The sequence below is a fragment of the Gopherus evgoodei genome, chromosome 2 (genome assembly GCF_007399415.2).
Source record: "Gopherus evgoodei ecotype Sinaloan lineage chromosome 2, rGopEvg1_v1.p, whole genome shotgun sequence".
Lineage (NCBI taxonomy): Eukaryota > Metazoa > Chordata > Testudines > Testudinidae > Gopherus > Gopherus evgoodei.
Genome location: NC_044323.1, coordinates 10,070,124 through 10,085,336, shown reverse-complemented (window position 1 = coordinate 10,085,336; position 15,213 = coordinate 10,070,124). Strand labels below are relative to the sequence as shown.

The following is a 15,213-nucleotide window of genomic DNA, read 5'->3' as shown; positions in this document are numbered from 1 at the left end:
TGGAGCAAGCGTGACTGGAAGGCACATAAAAAGACCCCCTCATTTGTTCTTTAAAAAAAAAATCTCATGATTCTTAAACCGATCTCGTGATTTCCTGAGGCCCGATGCATGATTTTTGTATGCTTGGCACTCGTAATGCTAACTGCCACTGAAGCTAGTGGGGCCACTTGTGTGTAAGTTGCCATCCTTGTGAGTCTGGTTTGTGTAATTACAGCTACAAACGTGGCTGGATGGCCAGAAAGACCCAGTGTGTTGCTTTTAATATATGTAATTGGGTGACTAATAGTGTCTGTGGCCTAATGGCCCAGCCACTGACTTAGGACTCAGAAATCCTGGGTTCTATTCCTAGCCTGCTAAATGGTCTTGGACCAAGCCATTTCAATTCAAGGGTCCGCATCTATAAAACAGGGATAGTGGTTCTGACCTCCTCTAAGCAGGGCTGGCTTTAGGCCTAGTCCACCAATTCCTCTGAATCGGGCCCTGTGCCCAGTGAGAATCCCTTCCCTGGCTAGAGGGGATTTTTTAATTTTTACTCACCTGGCGGTGCTTCGGGTCTCAGCGAGTTCTTCGCTTACTCTGGGTCTTCAGCGGCACTTCAGCGGCGAGTCCTTTGCTTACTCTGGGTCTTCAGCACTTCGGTAGTGGGTCCGTCAGTGCCGCTGAAGACTCAGAGTGAATGAAGAACCCACTGCCGAAGTGCCGCCAAAGACTCAGAGCACCGCCTGGTGAATATAAGCCCCATGTGTTTTTTCACGTGATTTTTTTTTTCAAGTCTTCCCTGCTGGGGCCCTGTCGAAACTGTTTGAATTGGGCCCCGCACTATCTAAAGCTGGCCCTGCCTCTAAGGCAGTGGTTCTCAAAGCCGGTCTGCTGTTTGTTCAGCGAAAGCCCCTGGCGGGACAGGATGGTTTGTTTACCTGCCACGTCTGCACGTTCGGCTGATCGCAGCTCCCTCTTGCCGTGGTTCACCACTCCAGGCCAATGGGGGCTGTGGAAAGGGCAGCCAGCACATCCCTCGACCCGCGCCGCTTCCCGCAGCCCCTGGAGCAGCGAACCGCGGCCAGTGGGAGTCACGATCAGCTGAACCTGCAAACACGGGAGGTAAACAAATCGACCCAGCCCACCAGGGGCTTTCTCTGAACAAGTGGTGGCCCAACTTTGAGAACCACTGCTCTAAGGCATGTTCATATCGACAGCTGGAAAAATGCCTGGTGTTACTGATTCCAGTCTGTGTGGTTGTCTTGTATTCCAAGCCAATATTGGTATGGGTTGGGTTTTTTTTTTTGCTAATTTCTTCCAGTGCTAGTGATCAGGAGGGATGTGTGGCAGGGACACATTTTGAGACAGAATTATGATTTTTAAGTTGGTGATGTGCCTTTAACGAAAATGGGGGTCAGCTGGTAGGAAAGGCTCCAATCATTTGCTTTCTTCTCCTGTTAACGACTCCACATGTAAGAAATACTTTTGCCAAAGTTCTCTGTTTCCTTTTCATTCCCTAACTTTGGACCATGCATTCTGGAGTCATTTCAAACAAACAAACATACAAACAACCCCCCATCCAACCTCTTGGCTAGGATTGAGTCATTTCTATCAAACGTTTCCATGATCTCAGGGTAAGGATGTTTTGGTTTGAGAGCACAGGGCTCGTGATGCCAGCTGCCACTGCCCACTTCTTAAATTTTTAAACACCATTGTGTTTTCTTCCTTCCTGGTGCACATGCTTGGGAGGTGCTCCCCATAACCACCCCACAAAGTTACCTCATTATCTTCCTTCAACTTGCTCCTCCAAACTCTCCTAAGCCCCTTGGGATAGATGACTTGTACCTCCCCATACTGGCGGGGCACAATCTAAAGAGAACACACACATGACTGCCCCGTGTGTCTCCTCTGCCCAGTGACTGCCCACCCTGCACCCAGCCTGGGACTGCAGTGCTCTCCCCACCCCATGTTACCTGTGAGGGGTGGCCTCCAACTCGCTCGGCCTCTGTCCCTGGCAGCTGGGGTGGCAGTGGGCTGAGTTCTGCTCCCCTAATCCTCTGGCATACTTAGCCTCTGTCCCCAGCATTGACCCCAGGCAGAAAGTGGGCTACCACTGCCTCCCAGCCAGGTCCTCTCAGGCAAAAGTGACTCCATCCTGCTCCCCGCCTGGCTGCCAGGGAGACCCGTCGAACATGCTGGGGGGCAGATGCAGGGAGAGAAGGACAGAGCCCTTCTCTCTCCCTGGCAGGCCAATTTGGGAGTGCATTTGACCCCCCCATGCCTCCCCTATGTGCTGCCTCATCTTTTCATTCTGTGTATGGAGAGCTCCTAGCACAGTGGAGTCCTGGTCCATGAGTAGGGTTCCTAGGTGCCATGATCATACAAATAATTAATAATACTTAATCCGAAGAAGTGGCTTCCATGCCTCGCTCTGACACACAAATCCTGTGTGATCTTGAGCAGAGCCAATTCCAAGCTTCAGTTTCCCCCATCTGTAAAACTGCTGTGTAACCTTGGGCAAGTTGTATGTGGTCTGTGCTTGTTTCCCCACCTATAGGGGAACTAAGGCCAAGAGAGTAAAAATGACTTCCCTAAAGTCACAAAGGAAGTTGGGGGCAGGGAAGAATTGAACCTAGAGCTGGTGACCCTGTTCTTTAAGCAAAGATGAAATCGCTGGAGTTACACTGCTGCAAAACCCATGTGAGTGCAGAACCATGACCAGAGAAAACGGCTTATTGTTCCTTTGACGTACTCACCAGCCTTTCCTCTTCCCTCGTGCCTTAGATTCTTGAAATCTGCTGTCATCTCTTTTGCTGTATAATGCTACCCTCTAATGCAGGGGTCAGCAACCTTCAGAAGTGGTTTGCCGAGTCGTCATTTATTCCTTCTAATTTAAGGTTTCACGTGCCAGTAATACATTTTAACGTTTTTAGAAGGTGTCTTTCTATAAGTCTATAATATATAACTAAACTATTGTTGTAAAGTAAAATACATAAGGTTTTTAAAATGTTTAAGAAGCTTCATTTAAAATTAAATTAAAATGCAGAGCCCCCAGGACCGGTGGCTAGGACCCGGGCAGTGTGGGTGCCATTGAAAATCAGCTTACATGCTGCCTTCAGCACACGTGCCATAGACTCATAGACTTTAAGGTCAGAAGGGACCATTATGATCATCTAGGTTGCCTATCCCTGCTCTAATGGACGAATAGCCTTCCTGTGCCACGGTGCTCAGTCTGACTCCACGCCAGAGAAAGTGGCCTGGGTGCAAATAGTAGCTTTTCCCGTCTGTGCTAGGAGTTTGCATTGGTGCAGCGACGCTGGTACCAGGTCACCAACGGTTGTACAAGGGCAAATCTCCAGTATAGAAAAGGCCCTTGTATAATGCTCCCAGCAGTGTGAGTGGAGCAGGCTGATTAAGTGGCATTTTTACACCTGCTTTGGACAGGTGTAAATGCTTAGCCAGTGAAGAACTAGGCCTGTCATCTTTCCCACTGCTGGCATCTCAGCCGGGCAGCAGCGGCACAGATCAGCATGGAGTGCCTGGAAGGGCGGGGCCAGGTGAATGCAGTTTCAGTTCTTCCATTTTTGTTTCAAGCTGGCCAGCACATTTTGAGGATATTTTTTATCCCCCTGAGTCACAATCACACATAGCACAGGCTGTACCAGCAAGAGCTGCATTAGGCCTGGTCTACACTGGAAGGTTATACCAGTTTCACTGTGTTGGACAAGGTGTGATTTTGTACGAACACAGTCACACCAGTACAGCACCCCTGGTGTGGACGCAGTTAAACGGGCATAAAAGTACCTTGTACTGGTATAGTTTATTCCCCTTTCCATATACTGGTATAAAGCACGATCATACCAATTGGACTGCATCCTCCTCACTAGGTCATACTGCAATAACTATACCAGTATTTGCAAAAAGAACAGGAGTACTCATGGCACCTTAGAGACTAGCAAATTTATTTGAGCATAAGCTTTCGTGGGCTACAGCCCACTTCATCGGATGCATGGACTGGAACATATAGTAAGGAGATATAGATTCACATACAGAGAACATGAAAAGGTGGGAGTTGCCCTACCACTCTAAGAGGCTAATTAATTAAGACAGAAACTGGAAATGGCTGGACAATTACACACACTGAATCTATTCCCCCATGGTAAGTATCCTCACATCTTGTCAAGCTGTCTGAAATGGGCTATCTTGATTATCACTACAAAAGTTTTTTTTCTCCTGCTGATAATTGCTTATCTTAATTAATTAGCCTCTTAGAGTGGGTAGGGGGATTCCCACCTTTTCATGTCCTCTGTATGTATATATGTCTCCTTACTATATGTTCCATTCTATGCATCCAATGAAGTAGGCTGTAACCCACAAAAGCTTATGCCCAAATAAATTTGTTAGTCTCTAAGGTGCTGCAAGCACTCCTGTTCTTTTTGCGGATACAGACTAACATGGCTGCTATTGTTATATCAGTATTGTTCACACAACACAGCTTGGACAAGGCCTAAGACAGTAACCTGGGAATGTTTATTAGAAAAGCCCCTTTCTTTTGCAAGTGGAGTTGCACGAGCTGAGGTTTGCACAAAGCTGGCTGTGGGAGAGGCTTAAGGGTTGCCAAAAGGGATGGAAGCATACAGTGTAACCTGATGGAAGGATCCACTGGAAAATCGCTGTGTGACGATCAGTCTTTCTCAGCTACCCTAACAACATTTTGGTTCCTAAATCAGTGCATGGAAGCCAAATCGCTGATCTTGTGCTACCTGCTTGCTAGGCATTTTAATGCAAAGAGAGGACAGCTTTAGTGATAACTGGTTCTAACTGGCACTACAGTGAGGACTAGTGAAATGAGTAGGAAGGTAGATCCTAGAATCCTAGAATCTCAGGGTTGGAAGGGACCTCAGGAGGTCATCTAGTCCAACCCCCTGCTCAAAGCAGGACCAGTCCCCATCTAAATCATGCTACCAGTTGCAGAGTTCCAATCCTAGCTCTCTTGCTAAGGAGCTTTGGACAATTTTCAAAAGCCAGGGCAGGTGCCAATAGCCATTTGGGGCCCCATCCAAGGGACTTGGGTAGGATTTGGGTTGACTAAAGGATTTTTAAAGGTGGGTTTTGGACCCGCCTTGTACCCAGTGCTCTGTGGGGTTTTCAGAAGGGCCCATGCAAATTCCTTGGGTGCTCAGGGCTAAGCAGAAACATCCACTAGGTGCATATTAGCATATGTCAATCAGCAGACAGCACATGCTAATGAGGCCTGGACATCCACTGGGGAGCGGTATGAAGGAGGGCTATTTTCAGACACATCTGGAGAGTGGCCTGAACAATAGGGTTTGGGGCAGGTGTGGGCGATGTGGGAAATGAGACCAAGAACAAGGACAGCAAGAGAAAACCAACTACATGGGCCCAGAAGCTAACACCATATATTAAACAAAGACATCCTCCTTCCTCCCCCAAGGAAGCCTTGGTGGGAAAGTGCTCAAGAACCTCTCTGCCAATGCAGAGAAGAGGCTGTGTGCTCAGACTGTAACTCTGGGTAGGAGCCATGGCATGAGGCTGAATATTTAGTCACCCCAGGCCTGACCCCCATCCTTGTGTCTCAGGCAGCCATGGTGTCTAGGGACCAACGTGTTTTCTACAGACTGCAGAGTGTCACCTTGATTCCTTCAGAGGGAGGGACAGTGCTGCTCTCACCTCCTTCTCCTCCTTTAACTCTCCCTCCAAAAGCAATGCACAGACTGATTATTACCATGCAAGATAAACACAAATTAAAATAGCAGCAAGGACCCAGCCCATGCTCTTTGTCCTCTGCTGGATTTTCAGGTATTTTAGACTCAATGGCAGCTGAAGAGAGAGAGCAGCCCCAAGGGAGCTTCTGAGCACCTCCTACGGGTGACACAGAGGAAATTTTTACTGCAACTCAACATCCCCCACCCCACCCCACCCCACCCCTAGTGTTAGAGTGGGACCTGCATTATCTCATAGACCACGGTGAGGTTTTCTGCTGCCACCACCGCATATGGCCTGTCATTGGCATGGATCTCTTGGTGCCTGTTGAGGCTTGATTTGCGGGTGAAGTTCTTCCCGCATTTGGTGCACACGTGGGGCCTTTCCCCGGCGTGGCTCAACTGGTGCCTCTTCAGGTGCCTGATGGCACTGTAGCTCTCCCCGCACTCGGTGCATATGTACGGCCCCTCCCGTGTGTGGATCAGCTGGTGCCTCATGAGGTTGGCCTTCTGGCTGAAGCTCTTGCTGCACTGAGGACAGGTGTAGGGCTCCTCCCTGGTGTGGATTCTCTGGTGCGTGATCAGGGTGATCTTCTGCCGGAACCCCTTCCCGCACTCGCTGCATGCGAAGGGCCGCTCCCCCGTGTGGGTCCGACGGTGCGTGATGAGCTGCGACTTGTCGATGAAGCTCTTCCCGCAGTCAGCGCATTTAAAGGGCCGCTCCCCCGTGTGGATCCTCTGGTGGATGATGATGTTGGACTTCTGGGTGAAGCGCTTGCCACACTCGGTGCACTTGTACGGCCGCTCCCCCGTGTGGATCCTCTCATGCTGGGAGAGCTGGGACCTCACAAAGAAGCTCTTCTGGCACTGGCTGCACTTGAACGGCCGCTCATCCTGGTGGCTGCGCTGATGCTTGGTGAGGTTACCTTTCTTGCTGAACTTCTTCCCACATTCAGAGCATGTGTGAGTCCGCTTTCTCCTCAGGCCTCCCCTTGGGGCGCAGAGCGCTCCCTGGTGGCTTTCCTCAACTTCCAGGCCAGGGGATGGTTCTGCTTTTGTGGTGCTTGACTTGTGTCTTACGAGATCTCCTGTCAGATTTCCCTCACACTCATTGGGTTCCTGTGGGCCTTGTCTCCTGAGAGGTCTCTGATGGGCTGTAAGATCTCCTGTTGCTGCTGGATTTCCCTCACACTCACTGGCTTCCTCAGGGCCCCATCTCCTGTGAGGTCTCTGATGGGCTGTGAGATTCCCCTTTTTAACAAAGCATTTCCCACATTTGGCAGACTCACGTGCTCTCTCTCCTGGCTGTGTGGTACTTTTCTCATCTCCATCATGCTTGCCAAGCTGGGCTCTCCGTTGGGCTGCCAGATCTACCATCTGATCAGTGCTTTCCCCATATTCGGTGCATGGCCCCAGTCTGTCTGGTGTGTCTAGTTTAAGGATTTCCATTGTACCGCTGCTCTGCTCCCAGGCTGCCCTGGCGGACCAGGCTGCTGGGATGTTATGGAAGCTTCATTCGCAGGGAATGGGTGTGTCGCATCTGTTTCCAGCTAGGTTTTACTTTCTTGGCTTTATCCTGACTCATGAAGATTTCTACCTCGCCTCAGCGTACTCCCACTTCTCCTTCCTCATTTTGTTTCCTGAGGGGGCTCCTGTTTTTAGTCCTCTCCTCTGGATGCTTCTCCTTATTTGAAACTGTTGGGCTTTCATCTGCTGGATGAACAATCAAATACAATCAGGCATTAGTTCAGAGGCTGATGACAGAAGAAAGGCCACAGTCAGGGCTGTTAATTTTGGAGAAAATCTTGGAATGATCACAGCTAAGTTGAAGCCCAGGGACTGTGGGCATTGTTATGTAAAGCTTAGAGCAGTGGACTAAGTCTCAGGACGTGTGGTCCTGAGGGGGCCATCTTGGCCACTGGCTTGCTTGTGACCGTGGCAGTTAATTCGTGCTCCAGGTACCTCTGCTTCCCTATCTGTGAGCTAGACAACCCAGACCGAGGGTAGGAGAAAGGCAATATCACTATCCCTATGTGGCAGATAGACAATAGAGGCACAGAAAGATGGAAGGATGAAAATCCGGCCCTATTGAAGTTAATGGGGGTTGGCTTCAATGGAGTCACGAGTCACACAGCTGGTGTGTGGCAGAACTGGGAGCTGAGGCTGGAACCCCAGCCTATTATTGTAACCACAGGTCCATATTCCTCTGCCACGACATCAGTGTTTACTAGTGAAGAAACATCAAGAGTAACTCCAGAGGAGGTCCTGGAGTTACACTGATGTGAAACTGATGTGAGTCCAGAATCAGCTGCAGAGAGAACAGCTTCTGTTGCTTTTGTCCTACCTATCAGCCTTCCCCTTTCCCTAATTCCCATTCAAACAAGCATATTGCCCATCATTATTACAATAAAGTTTTGTCGTTTATTTCATTTTCAGTTGGGGCTGCTTGTTTTCATAGCCTGTTTCCATCCCTTGCTGTTCCTGCTCTGACCTGCTGATCTGATGAGAGCAAGATGAGAGACTGTAATAGACTCTGCCACAGCCAGTTTCTTCCCTCTCTCTAGCACAAACCCTGATACACGTGGAAGTGTGCAACCAGTTACTTGCGCCAAAAAGCAACTGTGCAGTCTTCTTTGTTCACCTATTTTAAATCGCATCCTTTGGAAACGGTTAAAGCCAAACTCACGTCAAGGATGAATTCGGCCCATTGACTTTGAGGGTCTCGTTGCACTACAAAAAGAAATGGCCACTAGGCCATCTGTTTTCAATGGGGTGGAAATAGGGTTGACTAACCATTTGAAGGAAAAGTGCTTTAAACTAGGCTTGATCTGCCTATGGACTAAAATACTGTTCCCTAACACTGCTGGAGAACCAAGAAATGCACATGCTAGAATGCAGTGCAGTGCAGATGGGCACTTAAACGGGACGGAGCATGGCCAGCCCCTACGGCAGGGGTAGGCAACCTATGGCACTCGTGCCGAAGGCGGTACGCAAGCTGATTTTCAGTGGCACTCACACTGCCTGGGTCCTGGTCACCGGTCCGAGGGGCTCTGCATTTTAATTTAATTTTAAATGAAGCTTCTTAAACATTTTAAAAACCTTATTTACTTTACAGACAACAATAGTTTAGTTATATATTATAGACTTAAAAAGAGACTTTCTAAAAACATTAAAAAGTATTACTGGCACACGAAACCTTAAATCAGAGTGAATAAATGAAGACTCGGCACACCACTTCTGAAAGATTGCCGACCCCTGCCCCAAGCTGTGGTGAGGCCACTTTGCACTGCACCTCTGATGCATTCTGGCCTTCAAACCAGTGTAGCCAGACAAGGGAGGATGAGTATGGAGGCATGGCCAGAGGAAAAAGGGAGCGGTCTGGGTGCCCTGTTCCTTGCTGATTCCTGGCTGCATCTGGCCCTTAGGAACCAGTGGCAGCTGGTATAACATAGATTTGCACTTAACTGAATACTTGCTCTGTCCTTTGCTCTTTGCACAACAATAATATGAAGACACCATAAGGGCACAGGTGGGACCCAAATAACTATTTTTACTAAATATGCCAGGCATGGCTACATAGGCATTGCTGCTCTGGCTGGTTTCAGGCACCTTCTAACACCGAGAACACAGTCAGCGCCACTGGAAGGTTCACATGCAGCTTAAAAGGATGCTCCCCTGCTTTTACATGCTGCAGCACTCCTGGGCCATAGTGAGGTTTCTGGGTGAAGAGTTAGGACCCAGTCCTGCAAACACACATGGCCGGTCTTAACTTTATTCCCATGAGTAGCCCCAGTGATTTCAGGATCCAGGCCTGAAGGGACAACTCGGTGACAGCTGTGGAAGAGAGCTGATGATAATGACAATCGGTAATAATTAATGAAGAATGAAGATGACTTAAAGCACAACAATGTATTGTGATGCCGGCATAAAAAATTAGTCTTGCTTTAAAATCCAAACACCTACGAACACTTTGCCTCACTGACATTTTCACAGACATAACCATTGTTCATAGTCTATGTGGCTCTGATTCAGCAAAGCACATGCTAAACTTTAAAGACTTGTTTACTTGGGGAAATTAGCAGAATGGTAGCAGTATATTTATACCCTTATAGCTAGGTCAGCATAACTCCTTTTGTGGACACTCCTATTCCGGAATAAAAGTGACATTATGCTGGTATAATAGACATAATTATACAGCTGTAGTTCTTCTGGTCAGTTTCCCATGTAGATACACCCTAAGCATGTGAGCAGCTCTATTGAAGTCAATGGGACTCCTGTGCTTAATGTTAAGCATATGCTTAAGTGCTTTTCTCGATCAGGAACCTTATGAATTATCCAACAAATACCCATCATTAACAATAAGACTTTGCATATTCAATGCACTGATGATCTAGTGCAGTGGCAATAAACTTAAGATGGCAAGTTAAATAAATAGTGTAAAAGAATGTAACCGGGCTGAGTGCTGCCATCAGAGAGAAACTGCTCTGTGCCCCAGCATCAGATAAGTAGTCGATGCTCTAAGATAAATACATTTACACACCTACTCGCGCACACACAACCAGGATATGAGCCGCAACACATGGCCTCATCAAGTCAGTTTGGGCCCATTATTTTCGTACAGTTTTTAAAATTAAACACAGACGATTAGTTTCTTTGACATGGAGCAACTTTGACGTGTCAGCTGTTAAATAAAAGAACCTTCAAACATAAAAGATTTTGGTCCCATTCTGCTCATCAGCAAATATCCCTGTATACCTTGTAAATTCATCAGCTGTGATCATATTGTCCTTGGTGCTTGGGTTTAAAGAAACAAGCAGGTGGCACCCAAAAGAATACATATTTGATTCTGATCAAAGGGAGATTTAACATCAATAACTGCGAGAAATATAATATTAAGTTGATCAGAAATTTTCAAGAAATATTTCCATGTATCTTCCTAGTTTAGTCAGTCTCCAGTGATGAAACTTGGCCCATATACAGACACAAAAGATGTTCACTGATGCTATCTTAGCTGTGGGAAAGCATTCACTTCCGGCATTTACCTTTTGTTCTCTAAGAATTAGCCAGATGAGAATTTTTCAGTCAGAGGTAACTTGGCAACTAAGGCAGAGTTCAGACCTCTCGCTTTTTGTCACCCAAACACACTGTGGCTCTGCCCATCAGTTATTCTCCTCCAAATGTCTGCTGTGCTGACTCACAGGAAGTCTGTGTCAGGGCTCTAAAAGCTACCGGGGAAAGGGTAAAACACAAGGCAGAGAAACAAAGCCAGCAGAGAAGGGGGAGAGAAAGAGGCCAGGAAATGCTGGTGGATTTGGAAGACAGCTGGCATACGGGCAGAGCCTACGCACCCTGGCATGGCCAGCCCCATCAGTTCTCCTGAGGATGCAATCAACATTAGATCACCCTGGGCATTAGCTGCACAGCTCCTATTCTAGGGGATTTCCAGTGCCTTGCTGGGAGTTGTAGTCCTCCTGAGTGAGCAGCAAACAATGACTAATGTTTCTTTATAAAACGAGTCGCCTGCTTTGAATACAGCTATTTACTCCCTTGGGCGGAACATTTAGCATGACCTCAAGGGAAGCAGTGTCCCTGGGGCTGTAATTAAGGAGAATAAAGAGCAGCTGCTGCACAACCTTAGGGAGAATTTTTTCCAGGAACATTTTTCCTTTATTCTGGGGGCATTTGGCAAGGCAGCAAGGTGGAGGAGTTGGTCAGGCTGCATGTGATTGACCTATATATTGAAGATGCACCATGCTGTGTAATAAACAAAGTCCTGGTCCAGCTACTTAATCAAGCCAACAAACTTTGTTTTCCATCTTCTCCTTAGTTCTTATGCTGCTGCGGTTAGGGCTACCTGCTGGGAGGTTCATCAGAAACAAAATGTAGCTCCTGATTGGGACTAACACTTTAGCTTGGGACAGAATCTTTGTTCTTCTTCTTGTCAGCTTGGAGGGCAGAGCTGGTCAGCCAGCTTGCAAGTTAGTGTGATCTGCAAACGCAGGGCCACAATTTACAGGCCCTTTGTGCCTGCCGGAGTGTGCAGACGCCATCCCTAGCCTGACAGGAAGGAGTTAATATTTTTGGCCTTGGAAGAGCGGCAGCTGGCTGCAATCAGTGCAAGGGCATTTAGGAGGGGCCAGGGGCCTGCCTGGGGGGACTAGCTAAAGCAAGGGAGGGAGGTGTGACACTGCAGGGCAGCAGAAAGCTGAACTGGCAGGGAAAGCCATAGTAGACAAGGCTTTGGTGTGAGGACAGGGAAAGCCAAGGGAGTTGTGATGAGCTACAGAAGCGAGATCAGTTAGAGGCTCTGGTGGGACAAGCTGGTGAATTCTGGAGGCTGCGAAATCTCAGGGAGAGCCCGGATGTGAGGGTGAATGCTTGTATGGGGGCATGACTCTGGGAGGGGAGTTGCTCATTTGACATGCAGCCACTTGATGGAGCTGCTTTCCTCAAAGAAGGGAAACTGAGGCACAGCGGTGTAGCCAGGCAGGGAGTCCCAGCGAAACAGGAAAACAACTGCCCCTCTGCAAATCTCAGCAGTACATAGTACAGGTACACAATGGAAATAGAATGGAAGTACTGGGCTGCACATAATAAATTGCTGCACAGTTCATGATAATATTTAAATGCCGGGTTTGAAAGAGTGAGAGAGTGTGTTTGAGAGACAGGGGTCAGGAAGCGGAGGAGATGAGAGAGGGAACCCCCTTATGGGCAACAATTAAAACACTGGAAAATATTCCACCAACTTCCCTAACTCTCACACCAGGTAATCCTGTATGGGAGGAACTATTCATTATATTAATAATAAATTTAGTGGGTTTAGTGCATGTATTTTACACTGTGACAGGGTCAGGCCAAATGGCTACAGGAAAGTGATCCTATTGGTATCCAGGAGGTGGGCGGGCGAAGCCCACCCACTTCTAAAGGACCTCCCCTACAGGAGAGTGATAGAAGGCAGATATATTAGCCCTAGGTTAAGTAGGTCCCCTTTCCCTGGTTAAGGTAACGGAAGGTTCCAGAACAATCGGGAGTTTTCTGGAAACAATTAAGGCAGACAGGCTGATTAGAACACCTGCAGCCAACGAAGAAGCTGCTAGAATCAATTAAGGCAGGCTAATCAGGGTACATGGGTTTAAAAAGAAGCTCACTTCAGTTTGTGGTGCGTATGTGAGGAGCTGGGAGCAAGAGGCACAAGGAGCTGAGAGTGAGGGTGTGCTGCTGGAGGACTAAGGAGGACAAGCGTTATCAGACACCAGGAGGAAGGTCCTGTCGTGAGGATAAAGAAGGTGTTTGGAGGAGGCCTTGGGGAAGTAGCCCAGGGAGTTGTAGCTGTCATGCAGCTGTTACAGGAGGCACTATAGACAGCTGCAATCCATAGGGCCCTGGGCTGGAACCCGGAGTAGAGGACGGGCCTGGGTTCCCCCCAAACCTCCCAACTCCTGATCAGATGCAGGAGGAGCTGACCCACACTGAGTTCCACCAGAGGGGAAGATCTCTGAGGCGAGCAAATCCGCCAATAAGAGCAGGACCCACCAAGGTAGAGGAGGAACTTTGTCACAACACATAAGGCATATTACGTATCTTTTTGGAGAGATGGAATGAAAATTGCCTCTGTGTGTGTATATGTATATTGAGCTGGTTAGAAAATGGCTTCTCTCTTTCTCCCCCCTTCAGTATAATTTTGACTTTTCATTGAAAAAACTAAAACACGAAAACCACAGGAAAGTTCAGTGGTAAGAATGTTGATCGGCCCTAATATCTCCTGCACTCATTTTCAATCTGTACCCACAAAATCTTCTCCTACTCAGTGCCATTGACAGCTGTGTCCTTACTGAGAGCTTTCAGATACTGACACCTACCTGCACAACAGCTGTCATTGACTTAACCAGGCATGCTGGGGGCTTGGGGGCTCTCCACACATTAATTCATGTTCATTCAGTGTATGCACTTATCTCATTCTGGTATTTTAGTCTTCAGCCTCTCTCTGGTTTGTTTCATTCTAGTCTGATTCCTAGCACAGAACTAATGTAACCTTCAAACTGATCTTCTACTTAATACTTACAGTTGGATTTTCAAAAGCACTCGGTGCTGGCTAAGCTCTGCAGCCAAGGGGAGTTTGACCACTGACTAGCTTGCCACTGAACACTTTTTTCCTAAGTCCTGCCCTCAAACTCTTGCCAAGTCACCCATCTTATCCATGTAAATATTCCCTGACCCAATTCCACTCTCTTCTTGTTGGTGCTCAGATGGAGAACCTGATGTGAAGGGAGTGAGGGTGGGGGTGAGAATGGGGGAATCAATTAAAAAACAATTCTTTTAAAGGGACTCAGGGATATTCTCCTGTCCCAAAGTGATTCCAGGACAGTCGGAGTCTACTGAGGAGTGTGATTAGACAAAATCCCACAGGACAAAATGTGGAAGGCCCATCACCATGTTAAATGGATGGCTCAGAAGCTAAAATGTCAATTGTTTTGGATGGATCCCTGAAGGATTGGTACTACTTAGGACTGTTATATGCAGAAAGGGACAGGTAAAGAGAGAGGCAGAAGAAATGGCCAAGGTAGAGGTGGTGGAATTCAAGAAGCCCTTAGTGCATAGAACGGCTGCTTGTCCATGTGGCTCCTTCTGTTTCAGTCTGGTCTATTTCTCCTCCTTGTAGTTCTTTGCCTATGCAGACCCAATCCAGAAAAACACTTAGGCACGGGTTACACTGGAAATGGAGCTGGTCAAACATTTTCAAAGGTTTTGGTTTGTGTGAACATGTGTATATTTTGCAAAATGTGACTTAGTTGAAATCAAACTCTTCTGTAGGAAAATATGAATGTTTTTCAATGAAACTTTTTGATGTTTCTGAGATGGCATTTCAAAATGAATGGTAGTGTTTCCTTTCAAAATGCCCATTTACAACGAAATATTCTGAGTTGATACTTTGTTTCAGTTGACAATGCTGAAATGTTGCATTTTGAGGCTTCCAAGCTGAATTTTTTTTGGAACTTTTCATTCTGTGAAAACATGATGTTTTGGCTCTTCATCCCAATTCAGGATGAAAATAAATGTTGAAAGAGCAGCATTTTCCATGGGATAGAAATTTAATTTTTTGAACAGCTCTAACATTATGCTCCTGGATAGTCCCTCTGATTTCACTGGGTTGAGGCCTATGTGTTGTACCTGCATCCCTGGAGTTATATATTCCAAGGCCAGAAGGGACCATTGTGATCATCTAGTCTGATCTCCTGTATAACAGAGGCCAGAGAACATCCCCCAAATAATTCCTACGGCAGATCTTTTAGGAAAACACCCAATCTTGACTTAAAAGTGGTCGGTGATGGAGACTCCATCGCAACCTTTGATAAATTGTTCCAAAGGTTAATTACTCTCACTGTAAAAAATGTATGTCTTATCTCTAGTCTGAATTTGTCTAGTGTCAACTACCAACCATTGGATTGTGTTAGATCATTTTCTGCTATACTGAAGAGTCCATTATTAAATATTTGTTGCCATATAGATACTT

At 47.1% G+C, this 15,213-nt stretch overlaps 1 protein-coding gene across 2 annotated transcripts; it reads right to left on the bottom strand.

The window, feature by feature from the left end:
- Positions 1 to 4,490: 4,490 nt before the first annotated feature.
- LOC115645387 (zinc finger protein 501-like) lies at positions 4,491 to 10,916 on the bottom strand. Of its 2 annotated transcripts, none has more exons than XM_030549976.1 (2): positions 10,745 to 10,916; positions 4,491 to 7,415 (listed from the first exon to the last, which is right to left on the bottom strand). In XM_030549976.1, exon 2 carries the CDS (start codon positions 7,149 to 7,151, stop codon positions 5,934 to 5,936), a length of 1,218 nt encoding a protein of 405 aa, XP_030405836.1. In that variant the 5' UTR covers positions 7,152 to 7,415; positions 10,745 to 10,916; the 3' UTR covers positions 4,491 to 5,933. The 2 variants fall into 2 exon arrangements, with proteins under 2 accessions (XP_030405836.1, XP_030405837.1); XM_030549977.1 differs by having other exon boundaries at positions 4,491 to 7,412.
- Between the last annotated feature and the right edge of the window lie 4,297 nt (positions 10,917 to 15,213).